General features: G+C 40.7%; 1 protein-coding gene across 2 annotated transcripts in view; it reads left to right on the top strand.

Moving 5' to 3' along the window:
- Positions 1-13,259, top strand: part of rab28 (RAB28, member RAS oncogene family) — a 30,771-nt gene extending 17,512 nt beyond the window's left edge. The window contains exons 5-7 of one of the 2 annotated variants that reach the window (XM_037077218.1): positions 7,060-7,163; positions 7,252-7,329; positions 11,751-13,259. In XM_037077218.1, the coding sequence (XP_036933113.1) occupies positions 7,060-7,163; positions 7,252-7,329; positions 11,751-11,843 (275 nt within the window). In that variant the 3' untranslated portion in view covers positions 11,844-13,259. Of the gene's footprint in view, positions 1-7,059; positions 7,164-7,251; positions 7,330-10,193; positions 10,305-11,750 lie in introns of those variants that run through there. The other variant, XM_037077219.1, reaches the window with a different exon arrangement.
- The last annotated feature ends 708 nt before the right edge of the window (positions 13,260-13,967 follow it).

Below are 13,967 nucleotides of genomic sequence, written 5' to 3'. Positions count from 1 at the left end.
ATTTTAATAGAGGCTAATCACGTACTTCATATTTCAGATTTTATGAGCTCTCTCCAAGTCGTGTAAACCAGTTGGACCCAATCATTTAAATGCTCTACATAAATTCCACTAGTCATTTTCATTTTACTAGGCACTTGTGCTGTGAAAGTTAAATCAATGTCTAATTCAATCAGACATCACATGGAATGATTCATTATACTTTTACTTGACTTTTTAAGCTGGTAAACGTTTCCCTGTAAGTTGTACCAGAAAATTTAAGAGTAAATAAAATGTCACACGCAATTAATCTCACCTGTTCATGACTCTGCTGCTTTGTCTGACTCCTGCGGATTCATATTCGATTGATTCAGTATTAGTTTTTGTAACATGTTTTTTGTGACATTGCAATATTTTCTGCAACATATATATTGCCATATGGGAAAAAAATAATAATAAAATTCAAACGTTTAAGGCTTCAAAATAAAGAGGATTGCCAATCGTAGTCACGTCTGATGAATAATAACTATAGTTCAGTCAAAACATACAATACAGTAAAGCAAATACCAAGAAAGACTAAAATATATGTCAAGAAAATAAACACTGCAAAACAAATATATAACAAGTCAATTCAGTTTTCTAGATGTTCATTAAATTAAGTCTTAAATCTGAATAATTCATGTTTTATCGGACAGACTTCTCTTATAGATTAAGAAAAATGAAAACCGTGTCAGTTTTTCTTTTGTGTCTAGACTTAAAATTGGCGGCAGAACGTGTTTGAGTTTATTCACCTTTACTTGAGTCCTGTGATGTGGAGCAGTAATGTGATCTTAAAAGCAGTGCAACAGCAAAAGAAGAGCTCTGCAAACTGATGTCAAAGGCTCCAAATATTCATAAAGGTTCTTAAAGAAGGAAAGGTATCCATCATGTTTAAATTAAACTCTGAATGTAAACAAAACCATGACCATTTATTGGAAATCTTATATTTTGGGAGATATTAAAGCAGAATTAAATTATATTTTGATTTAAAGTACACTGTCAGCGCAGCGTTATCTTAGTAAGAAATCAAGTCAGAGTACAAATCCATAAATAATATACTTTGATTTTACTTTAACCTTTATTAAATTGAATAACTCATATTTAAGGTTCTTGTACATGGGAGACCTGACCAAAACCGAAACAGCTGCAAGCCAAACATTACTTGGAAATACATAATAAAAAATCTAACATGAGTTAAGAAAAGAGGCAATTAATAAATGGAGTAATTTACTGAGGTATAGAATTGACAATAGTCTGTAAACCAGCCAGAGAGATCAAATTCCTCAGTTTAAATTCCTTTACAGACTAAAAGGGGCCATCTTGTGATCTCAGATAATGAATTCAAGATCTACCCAAGCATGTTTTTAGATGTGCAGATGTTTCCTCAGGATGGTTTTAGATAAAGCAATATACCAATGACCAAGACAACCAGCAAACTTTGTGATAAAAAGCACAATTATAAGTGAGTGGATTTAATTAGGTAACAAACGTCAAAACACAGTAATAAATGGAGTGAAGCACAGAGGTGTCAAACTCATTTTCATCCTGAGCCACATCAGCGGTACGGCTGCCCTCAAACTGGGCGGCTGTAAATGTAAGACTGTATAAATCTACTTGTTATCATATTACATAATTAGGGAGGTTTCTTTGGGAAAACATTTTGCGATCTGCGGCATATATATATATATTTTTTTTTTGCTGCAACATTTGCACACATATTCTGTTGCGAATGCAGGCTGCTTTTTAATTCTTGGACCCTCAGTTGTTTTTCTTGGTGGCTTAGATTAACATACTTGACTCTGTGTTTGGTGTCAAAGTGCTGCTGTAAACTGTATTCCTCTGACACTGCCACTGCCTCGTCACAAAGAAGACATCCCAGCTTGTTTTCATTCAACACAAATCTCTCATTAAGTTGCCTTCCCTTTGCGTCAACTTCTCATGTTTTTGACATTTCACTCAGCAGCTAATATTAGAGTGCTACTGTTGGAAATGGCTGTATGATATTGAGATGGTATTTAGCATACATCTACATCTAGCAGCCAGGCGCCTTCAGTGCATGGGACATGTAGTTTTTGGACACAGTACTTCCGTAATACAGCATAGAATTTCATTGTGCAAATTAACACATGAAATGAGTTTGACACATGTGCCTGTTAGACTCCAGCATGTGAGGACATTCATGTAAAAGGCCGCTGTGAGTCTGGTTCAAAACTGACTGAAGCAGTAGAGACTCACAAAACCCCTCTGAATGTCAGAGCTGCAGAAAAGTTCTGGGGTGTTTTCAAACTTAGTGGAGCCTAGTGAACATTTTGCTCAGACAGTTGTAAGTCATTTCATTAGGAGTTGGACTTGGTTGGATAATCCGTACCCTCACTGTACGGTCTGAATTGGCTCGTGGTCGCTCATTGAGGGGAAACTGAGGCAAACCCTCTTAAAAGGGTCTTAAAGGCAGAGTGTGAGGTAATGTTGGAAGTGATAGGTTCTCCCCTGGGGTTGATTAGGCTCAACCCTGTAACTTTCACTTAATGTGATATGACCCCTCGGAGCCCCGAGTCTCTGACAACACACACACACCCCACCATTACTACCACACACAGGCACATAGACACACACAAGCTCGCACATTCCACCCCCCGCCCTCGCTCTCCCCACTGCACCAACTGCTGTTTAGTTTAAAACGAGGCTGCCGGCAATTAACTGTGTTATGTCAAGCTTATTCTCTGGCCGTTGCTCGCTGGGTAAACTGTTCCAATTGGTCTCCAGCAGCCGACTCAGTAGAACAGTAAGTAGGTGTCTCTGTTATCACAGCATGGTTTTAAAAAGCCCACTGAGGATCACACAGCGCAGTGTAGGATTTCAGGCTGGTTAGCCAACACAGAGCTGTTAGCTTATTGTTTTGCTTTGGCAACGTGTGTTGGTGAACTCAAGAGGAAAAATCCATCCTTCAATTCTCACATTGTCCACGTTTGGCCTCTTACTGTGTCAGTGAGAATAACAATAGAATGTGTCTGGGAGTTCAGTGCCAGCAAGCGAGAGTGTAACTTTTTAAAGAATAAGTAACACAAATCATATCCAAGTCCAAGCTTGTATTCATGCATAAAACCAGATAGATTAAGTCCTGTAACAGACACTTTGTTATTACTTTCCTCTCCAGTTACGCTGAATTTAAGCTTGAGCATCAAGGCTCAGTTATTCCCCTGTGTGTCCTTTATGTTGGCACAATGTTCAGCATTCCATCCACTCGAGGGCAGCGCAGAGTCAAGACTACAAACATGGCCACAATGAAGAAGGTTGTGATGTACCTGTTAAGAAAGTGGCATAAGTAGAGGCAGTCTACAGTGGTCTGAGAGGCCTTTAAATACATTGCAACATGTGGTCGGAGAATGTAAGATGTATGTAAGAAAGTGATGAACAGCACCATTTCCAGTACCTTTGGATTACCAGCACTGTTAGAACTTTTTTCACTGAGTCCTATGGTGATATTGCTTGAATTGCCTACTCAAGACTTCCAGTGGTACTGCTCTATGTGGTCCCCTTTGTCAAGCGTTCAGAAACTTCAGGTGACTATACCCAAAATGAATATTCAGTTTGGATAGGTTACTCTACATACGTATCTAATGTTGAGCATGTCTACATACTTGGCAGTAACCCTGTTTTGAGTGTTATCCTGGTTTTAATCTTATTTGGGATACGACCGTGAGAAACCTTGTTTAACAGTATCCAGGTTTCTGATCCTGTGTGCAGGTGTGTCTTAATTCCTCAACATCTCAGTCCTTCATTTGTCCAACAGCAGAGAACGTTAAGAAACCTGGATTAAGTTTTTACATGCCACTGTATCCTGGTTTCTATTGGAGTAATCCAGCTATCATATCCAGATTTCTCAAAACCAGGACAAGATGTAAACATCTACTCATCTTTAATGGCTTTTCAGCTATTTCTTTTCAGTCTTTAGTTGGTGCACATCCTCTTTTCAGGGGAAGGTGATAAAGCAGTGGTATTGGTTTAAAAGCTTGCTCTGGGCAGATCCATCCAACCAAAATCCATCCTCCTTTCTAATTTAAAGTTTTTCAGTGACCTTTTCCAAGTCTGTCTGGTTTCAGGATAATCAGGTCTGCCAGTGAGAGGATTCTTTCCATGAAGGAGCTAAGCTGACATCCCCACAGACACTAACTTGTGGAGAAGAACAACCATATTTTCTTCTCATTTGGTTGCGTTCCCATTTATATAATAGGTCACCGCAATAACAAACCGGTTATTTACGGTAAAAGCCTAATTTATCCGCCAGATATTAATCTGTAACTGTTGTCTTGTAATTCACCGCAGTGACAGGCAGACCTTTTAAATAAACACTGATGGTGACCAGAGCGAGGGAGGGCCATCGCTCTCGACGAGTGATGATCCCCTCCACTATCTCTATGTGCTTGGAGGCCTAAACAGTTTATTTCGTGTTTGCAGTCACTTCCTAGGGGTTGTTAAGCTGATGTACAGTTTGACAGAAACGGAGGGAAACCAGATCATCGGAGGAAGATTGTTTTGACCTGATAAGTAGAAATGGGTACATTAGGGAGAGAAATGGAGCAAAACACTAAAACTGTGGGATTAGTGTTGTATTCAGTTTACAGACAGATGTCACATGCTGCGAAATTCTTTTGTGTGAGAATGTGGGCCCACCTACAGTATGATTACGTGACTACAGGAGCTTGTTCTAAAACCATGAACTCTACCATGAACATGCACAGTTTTAGAGGATTGTCTTTTCATGCATATTAATGTATTTATCCAGCGTAATTTATGTTGACAAAATAATCTCATCATAAGGTCTATTTAGAAGATGTTCTTTCTGTCAGATAGTATGATCACTAAGTTGCCCTGTGATCATTGTAGATCCTTTTTTCTGAAACCGTAAATTGTTCATAAAAAAGTGGAAATTGAAATGTTTACTAAAAACATAAAATACGTTTGCCTTCCTGCTGAGCAACTTCAGATGGAAAGCTACACATCAGCTGACACTTTGATTACTTTCTCCGTTTCAGCTACTTTCAGTGTTATTTTTTGGCTATTAGTTCATCTACTTTCAGTACTTGAAGTTCAACTTACTACAATGCCTAAACATGAAAGTAAAAGCCTTAAGCAAGTGCACTTTAACAGACAACTGATACTCTTTCAACGCTTCAGCTTGAACTGAAACTTCAACTGCTTTACATGTTTCAGCATGCAGTGCAACTGACAACATCTCACATGCAAACAGGTGCAACTTGTTGACATGGTTTGGACCTGTAACATTCAGCGTAAGCGAACAAACCAGGGACGGGAAGATATTATAACATTTTATTGCTCACTGAGATAAAAACAGTCAGTTGTTGTTTTAATGTTTTAATAAAATACCAAGAGTTTTAAGCATATTAAATACATATTGTCTCATTCCAGGAGCAACTCATTAGAAACTTCCTGTTGTTTTATTGTATTTCCCCTCTCGTTGCCACACAAACAGTGACCACCACCAGAATCCAGAAACGTCACTCACTTGTCCGTCTTTTGTACTTACAGTAACGTGCCTTCAACAGCCCCTGAGCGACTATGTTAACGTTGGCTAATCTGACTGTGACACATGATTGATAACCTTTCCCAAGTGTGCAGGATCCAAAGGATTAGCGGTGTTTACTTCTAGTAGCATGCTGGGTACCTCCGCTGTTAATGACTGGAATTAATAACGTGCTGACGCCTATGAGACAGCTATGTTTATGCACCGGCACAGACATGACAGTCTGCCCTGGACATTGAGTAGTTGTAAAAGTGTCTGCCCTTGCCCAGAAAGGTTTGTGTTTATATGTCACTTATGATGATGGTAATTTTCATTTTAGCCTAAAATGATTCTTTCCAAATGTATTTTGTTGGCCTTTAACATTTTTGGGTCATATGACTTACTGAGATATTAATAATACAGGATTAGGGCAGTGTTTACATTTCTTCCGTGCTATGTATCTGTCTCTCTCTCTTTCTCTGCCGCTGGCTCTATCCCCCAGCCTCCCTCACACACACACACACACACACGCACACACACACACACACATGCACACACACTCTAAGGGGCATGAGAACAGGGTAAATCCTTGACAACTTCAATGAAACCTTACACAAAGAGTAAAACTCGGGGGGACGAGAGAAATGCAACACCGTACAGTAGCCTGACCTCCTCCAGCTACCATAGACATGTATGCACCAGATACCGGGCGTGGCCGCCTTTCTGCACAAAGCCAGAAATAAAGAGCGAAGCTATTGCTTTCAGCAGCAAGACCCCCGGGTGACCTTCCTCACCGACCCCAGCATGACCCCATAGTGAGGAAGGAGAGAGGCAAAGCGCCCGGTATCACTGCACAGGAGTCGAATGCACATCACAATAGCTATAAAGGAAGGCTGTCATTGTGTGCTCACAGTAAATCAGCGTGAAGGTGACAGTCCCAGTTCTTGGGCCTGCGTGCCCACCTTGAAGGCCGGCACGCTCATAAGTCAAACTGTTTTCTCCATCCACACTCTCACTGTGAGTGTCGCCTCAAGACTTCGGTCATCCACACATTGTCTCTTAAGCATTTCTCCACAGCTGGGCGGGTTTGTCTGTTTCGGGTCAAACAGAGGTTCATGGCTTCAGGGTTCAACTGTACTAGACTTACACAGAAGAATGTGTCACATCAAGCCTTAATACCAGCTGGGATTTGAAGCTCGGGGCTACTGAATTGATCATTTCCACTCTAAAACCACCTGAAAGGCCTCCCTCAGTCCGTAAATTTAAAAATTCAACAGTCAGGAGCCTCCACAGCTGGTTTGAAAGCAACATAACAATTGAATCATGTTTTGTTTTCACGTTCATTTATGTGAACACTAGGCAGATCCCCTTCCATCTTAACTCAAGTGTAAACAGTTATCTTTTCTGTTTATGTTCAGATACGTGACAGTTAACCCTGCGAGAGAGCTGCATAACCACCGTATACATCTGTGTATCTATCTCTTGTAAGTTTTCTCAGGTGTCATGCTGTGTTTCATCCACAGTCGACCTGGAGCACATGAGGACGGTGAAGGCTGACAAACACCAGCGTTTCTGCCAAGAGAACGGCCTCATCAGTCAGTTTGTATCGGCCAAGACAGGAGACTCGGTAAGTACCAGCCGATTCACAATAAAATAGTAAAATGTGGAATGGCTTGGCGTCTTACCTTGTCCTATTTTTCTTGTCATCTCTCCAGGTGTTCCTTTGTTTCCAGAAAGTGGCTGCTGAGATTCTTGGTGTAAAGCTAAACAAAGCAGAAATAGAGCAGTCCCAGGTGAGCCATAATGACATCAAGGTCTCTCAAATTTCTATGCAAAAGTTTCTGTGCAAGCTCCATTTTTAAAAGGCTTATTTTGAAAATGTTCACTTAGAGAGATTGCTCTGTCCTCACATTTATAACAGAGGTCTGCAGGAATGATTCCTAAAACCCAGAAAGCAGTTAGCATTTTTGCACTTGCTGTACCGTTGGAACACTACGTCAGTGAACACCCCATGTTTGAATAAAAAAAACATTTTTTTGTCTTCAAAAAGGCGGCTGCTAACAAGTGGTTAATAGAGCCTACAGAGGTTGTCGGGGACATTAAACATCATCACACTGAACATGAAAACTCATCTGCTCACTCGTTCGTCTTTACAGGCCAACTTGAGTTGCAAACTATTCTAACTCTAATTTTACAACCTGCAGATTAGTTTATGGTAAAGCGTGTATTATATATGAGATGTTTAATGGCTAACATTAGCTTTATACTTCTGACAATTTAATTTATGCCCAAAAAATTGGAAAAATCGCTTTCATTCATAAAGATTATCTTGCTGATCAAAAATCCCAAAGGCTTTTAGTTGAGGGAACCTGCTGATGTTAACTTTCAGTTCTGCCTACAAAAATGCATCATCCCTGCAGGACTCTATTGAACGGTAAAAGAGTGAAAGTATCGTGTGGTTTTCCCGGGTTCCTCTCTCCCAGCGCTACGTGTACTGTTGTGCCTGAACTCGAGGGAGGTCACAGTGAGTGTGTTAGGTCAGCGGAGGTCGACACACACTGTAAAGGACCTCTTGTTGTGTAAACACGAGTTTGTTACGTCTGCCTCCTGTGATGGTCTACCTGCCACTGACGCTGCCGGTCTGTAAATAGACCCACATTGACCACATTAGCGCGTGAAGTCGGAGGTTAAAGGTAGGCAGTTGTGGGGGTGAGGAGGTTAGGATCAGCTGCCTGATTTATTTGGTTTATCTCCCACCGTTTTGGGGCGAAACTGGGCTTTAGCTTGCCAGCCAGACCAAGGTGCCCAGTGGTGGCAGCTGTGGGATTTACAAGGTCGCCTCCCCCAGAGGCATTAATCCTGGGGCTGATATGACCGCTTGGAGCCACACTGGCTGGGTGGTGGTTGATGAGCCAGGGGGCTACAGAGAGGTCAGGACCCTCAGAGAAGGGAGAGCATGTAAGAGAAGGACTGGCCAAATTCTCAAGCCTCTCTCTCATCACCAACACTACTGCTGACTAGCTGAAAATGACCGTCGACTAATGGAGCTGTCCGTCTACTTTCTGCTTCCTGCCCTCCCTTGATAGCACTGTCAATAAAGCAAAGTGGTTTAATCCAGGCTAATCAAGCAGGCTGAGTGGCCGGATTCCATTCACACCTCATGGAAACAGACAAGTTGACAGAAGCATCTGAAATTTAACCATGTTAAGTGCTTTTTTTAATCTTCTGATGGAAAATACAATTGTAACAGGTAATGACGTCATGAAGGAGGAAAAAGATCATACAAGATAGAACGATTGTAAGAACTGTTTTATCACCACTATGTTTTAAACACATTCAATACATACTGAATGTTTTCTGGTCTGCTGCCAATTGTTCTGCCTATAAAAGGTAAGAAGATGCTAATCACAGAGCCCAAAGTAACATAGAAGAAAAATTATATGCTCCAGAGAAAAGCAGCAAAATCCTCAGATGTAGGAAATCAGACCTCAGGAATGTTTGACATTATTAAAGTAGTTGCAGACTGTTGCAGTTTCGTCTACAGAAATGAATTTTATGTATTCAAACTAATTATAACATAGTCTTTTTTCTGACGTTTGGGATGTGAAGCAGGACTCTCAGAGTTTGTCTCGTGGGTACAGAGATGAGGCTTTGAGCAGGTCATGGCTCTGGGTCTAGCCGTGAGGCCAGCGAAGCCTCATTATCAGCTGTCAGCTTTAGAGAGTCAAACATGGGGGTCACAACCCCTGACAGTATTATATCTGCCTGCCAGCCCTTTCCGTCATGGTCCTCTGTCTGCTGGATCAGATAGCGAGGCCTCGGATCACTCACTGACTCCGACAACAGGCTTCGGCAGCTCGTTAATCAGACAGCCAACCAGATTCTGCTCCTCAACCATGTGGTCTGTTCTGCAGCGGTTATACGGTGAAGAGCCCCGCAGCCTGTTGCACCATTCAGATCAAGTTTAGGCTAATTTGTAATTGTCCCAAGCAAATTTACCTGCTGCCCCAAGGGAAGATTCCAATAGAGATTTAGCCAAAATGCTCTACGACTTCAATAAAATGGCTACAGACATCACATGTTGGTTGGAAGAATGGCTAAAAGAAATAAAGCTAGGTTTATATAAAAGTGTGGGCAGCTACAAACAATTAACTGTTGTGTCAAAGCAAGTAGACAATTAATAGATTAGGCACAGATGTATGTCAAGAGACAATCTGTAAAACCTTCTCTGGATTCTGCTCGTCAGCAGAGAGTTTTGCAGATGAAGCTGATTATTTTTGGGTTTTGGACAATTTTTCTGGTTATATTGACAAAACAATTACTCCAAAGAAAGAAATCAGCAGGTTGGTTAAAGTTGATAAATTTTTAGATTTTTGGGTCATAGTTAGATTACGAATTAGAAAAAGTAATTCTGGCTTCAGGATGGATGATTTTTTCCTGCTTGCTCTCTGTTCATGACGTCATGCTTTCCTTTCTGTCTTACATTTCTTCTTCATCTCTCTCAGTGCTTCTCTGTTCATTGTTCTCACCCTAAATGACTTTGAACTCATTTTTTTCTCCCTCTTCATCATCTCTCATTGTCCTTTTGACTTTTTGTTTTTGTCCTTTTGCTTCCGGCTCCATCTCTGCACTGCTCTGACGTGTTGAACCGGCTCAGAGGATTGTGAAGGCTGAGCTGGTGGACTACCCACAGGATGAAGGACCTATTAGACAAGAAAACTCTCAGCAAAGCAAAATATGTTCTGTTCAATAGCTGGAAGTACGTCTCCAGTCACACAGATATATTTCAGCAGATGTAGATCGTAGTAGATATATCTGATAGATCCTAGAAAGTAAAAACAGTTGCTTTGTAGTTGTAGTCTTAGTCAAGGTGGATTTATTTAGTGCCAGAACTGAATCACACCTCCTCTGACGCGATGTTGCGTTATCATAGAGCTGACAGTATTTTGCTGAAGTGTCTCAGGAATCTAAACTATGTGTGTTTCGCTGAGTTGGTCGAGAGTGATGTAGTGAGAAAACCCTTAATGATGGCAACAAAGATGACTCCAGTTTGACCCCCTGACTTGCTCGGGGCCGAGCTGCACAAATGTTCTGAGCAGCGTCTTAAATCATTGCTTGGATTTTGAGCCGTGTACAAAGAAATGTTAAAGGAATAGTTCAGCATTGTCTGAGTTTTAGATGACTCTCATGTCTGTGGAGCTTAGTTTATCTTAACATGAAAACTTCCTGTTTGTCTCTTGATGGAAGTCATTGTGCCTGGTCATAAAATAGTCTGGAACATGACTCCCTATCAAACATGCAGCAACTTTTTATGTTACATTTTTATAAACAAACAAGATGTAAAATGTTGTTCTGTCAGCTTTTGGGCCCTTTCACACCTAAATTGTTTGGTCTGGACTTTTAGACTTTTTCAGTTTGATCCGAACATAAATCACTCCTGGACCACATTTCGGAAGAAACAGCGGAACCTCAGTCCAATGAAAACAGGTTGTCTTGGTCCAGATCAAATTGAACCACGGGTCCGTACATGTTTAGTGTAAAAACATTTTTTTTGGACGGTTCAGACTTTTCAACCAATTACAGGAAATTCTGGCAGGTTATCGCCAGAAACCGGAATAGGAAAAACAACGCAAAGTCAGCCATTTTGAGCCACTTTCTTGAGACCAAATATTTAATTGACATTTGGTCCAACACATTTATAAAGACTTTTAATAACAATATCACAACAGTGGCAGGTATATTAAATTCTTCCTCCTTTTTCTCTATCATTCAAACTGCAACAGAGAGCTATTTTTTGGAAACATATCAATCCATAGACAGTTTAGGGAGACACAGCTCAGGTGGGTGACGATGACAGGACGTGGGTTTGTCATCAATAACTGCAGTTTTAAACCAAAACTTCAGGTGTTTCAGGTGCTGTAGGCAGATTTTGATACAGATTGATGGATCCATGCTAGCTGTTTCCCTCTGTTTCCAGTCTTTATGCTCAGCTAAGCTAACCTGCTGCTGACAGTAGCTTCAAATTTACCTTCAGACATGAGAGCGCTGCAGAGCGTCTCATCTAACTGCAAGAAAACTAAGATATGAATGAACTATTATTTAACAGTAGATAGTAGTGACCAACTAATGTATTTATTTAAGTTTCATCACTGTTGGTTTTGTTGCGGCGGCTCTTTAATCATCTGTGTGTTTCTTTGTCTCTCCATCTTCTCAGCGTGTGGTGAAGGCAGACATTGTGAACTACAGTCAGGACACCGTGGCCCGGACAGTCAACCCCCCTCGCAGCTCCATGTGTGTGGTGCAGTGACCACCTGCAGCACACACACACACACACACACACACACACACACACACACACACTTACAGATGTAAAACCATCTTCAGTCAGTATTCCTCTTTCAGGGTTTTCGGGGTGACTGGGTGAAATGTGTTGGGAGTGTGTGTTCTCTGTGTTCCTGTGTGTCAGTCGTTGGGGTGAGATGAAGAACAGACTGTGTGGTTTTTGAAGCCTTGGCCTGTAGTTTGGATACTGAGCAGGAACGATTTCTTGGGTGTTTCTCCAAAAAGGAAACGGGTCCTCCGTTTGTTCAAGTTTACATGCAGCTATCATTTTATTTCTATGACTCATCTTATAAAAGAATTTAAGCGATTAAATTTATGTGTTAGTATGAAGCTGGTCGTTTAAAGGAGAAAGACTGTAGTCACTGATTACTTCTGTGATCAGGTACAATATTTTTATATACGAGTATATTTTCCTCTGCCATCTGTTTTAATTATTAGACATGCTGCAGTATATTTCTAAAGAAAACAATATCAACATCTGTGATATCTGTTTCCTTATGACCATGAAATGATCCAGTGTAAGGACATAAACAGGGAGGTGAAACCAAATGCTCCCTCGTACATTTCTTTTTGATATTCTGTTATGTCTGTGGTGCTGCTCAGATGAAGGGAAATAGGCGTTAACATGCTCTAGTGGACTGAAATGAATCTGTTTTCAATTTGCCAATTAGGGGCTTGCAGTAGCAGTGCTGTGATGTGAACTGTGTTATGTTACATAGAAATATTTCAACTCTACATTCATAAATCGACATTTATATTTTATATTCCTTATTCTTCAGATTATATTTGAATAATTTACATCTCTCACATAGTATATCCGTTCTCCAGATGTTACTTTTAGAGTCTAAATTTGCATTTAGCTTTATATTTTCACACTACGTGACATTCCCAGGTTTGTCCTGTTAGGGGACAGTTCAGATGCTGTGTTGATGAAGTGTTGATAGATGAATCTGACTCAGGAAAGGAAGTACCCGACTGTCGAGCTGAGCACGAGCTGAGCTGAATGATGTACCACATTTCAGTAGAGACATTTCTACATAGCCTTATTCGACTGTCCGTTATAGAACAGAAGTTTGCTTCGAAGAAAGGCTGTGAGGCATGAAATGCTTCATAGGATCTTCATGTTGACCACATTTTAATAGCCTGTCTGACAGTACGTGTGTCGTTAGAATCAGCTGAGATGTTGTATGTTTGTCAAAGTGGTTTCTACATGTCGGCATGATGGGTTTTAATGTGGCGTCCTCCGAATGAACATATCTGCCATATGTGTAAAATATGTGTTTGTACAATAAAGGCGACACCTGCTCCATTTCAAAGCTCCTTTCATGTAAATTCAGATCATGTAAACAAAATGTATGCTTAAAAAAAAAAAAAAAAAAAATCAAGAATGTACAGTTTAAAGTGAATGTTTAGTTGATGTTCTACAGCGACAGTTTTGTGTTTATAATTAAAAATGTTACATGTAAAAACACACGATTTGTGTCATTCATCTGTGAATACATACTCATAATACAAACTGTTTTATACTCATTAATTTCTTCTGTGGGTTTTTAAAAATATTAAAAGTGCAATGAAATTAGCCAACGCATTATGTGTCCGCCAACAAAAAAATCAGGATTCTTGCTACGATGGATTTTGTCGCAGGGTTATGCTTAATCGTTTTTTTTTTTCATAGCAAACTCTGATTCCAGGATTTTAGCCCTGATCTTGCTCTCGCAGATGATTTCAGAGATCACAGACCTAAAAGCCTCCGATCGACAGGGAACGAGCCACAGTGATCTTCCTCTCACCTTCGCTACGTAATGTTGCAGAGAACAGAGAGGAACAAAGAGAGACAGCTGGAGTCTCTGGTGAGTCCTGAGTGCAGTGAGGGTTTGACCTGAATCCAACAAACAAATGATAAAATACAGCCCTCATTCTGTGCCTCGCTGGTGACCAGCTAACCAGTTAACAACCACCACTGCTGATGAAAATCTCTGACGCGACTCAGGCTGTAATGTTTAGTAACATTACGTTTAGTTTTCCTTCCTCACTCTGTCCCGCAAGTATCTACCAGCTGAAACGCACCGTGGACTCGACAAAACTTGTG

The sequence above is a fragment of the Acanthopagrus latus genome, chromosome 18, assembly GCF_904848185.1.
Source record: "Acanthopagrus latus isolate v.2019 chromosome 18, fAcaLat1.1, whole genome shotgun sequence".
Taxonomy (NCBI): Eukaryota; Metazoa; Chordata; class Actinopteri; order Spariformes; family Sparidae; genus Acanthopagrus; species Acanthopagrus latus.
This window is presented reverse-complemented; position numbering and strand designations above follow the sequence as displayed.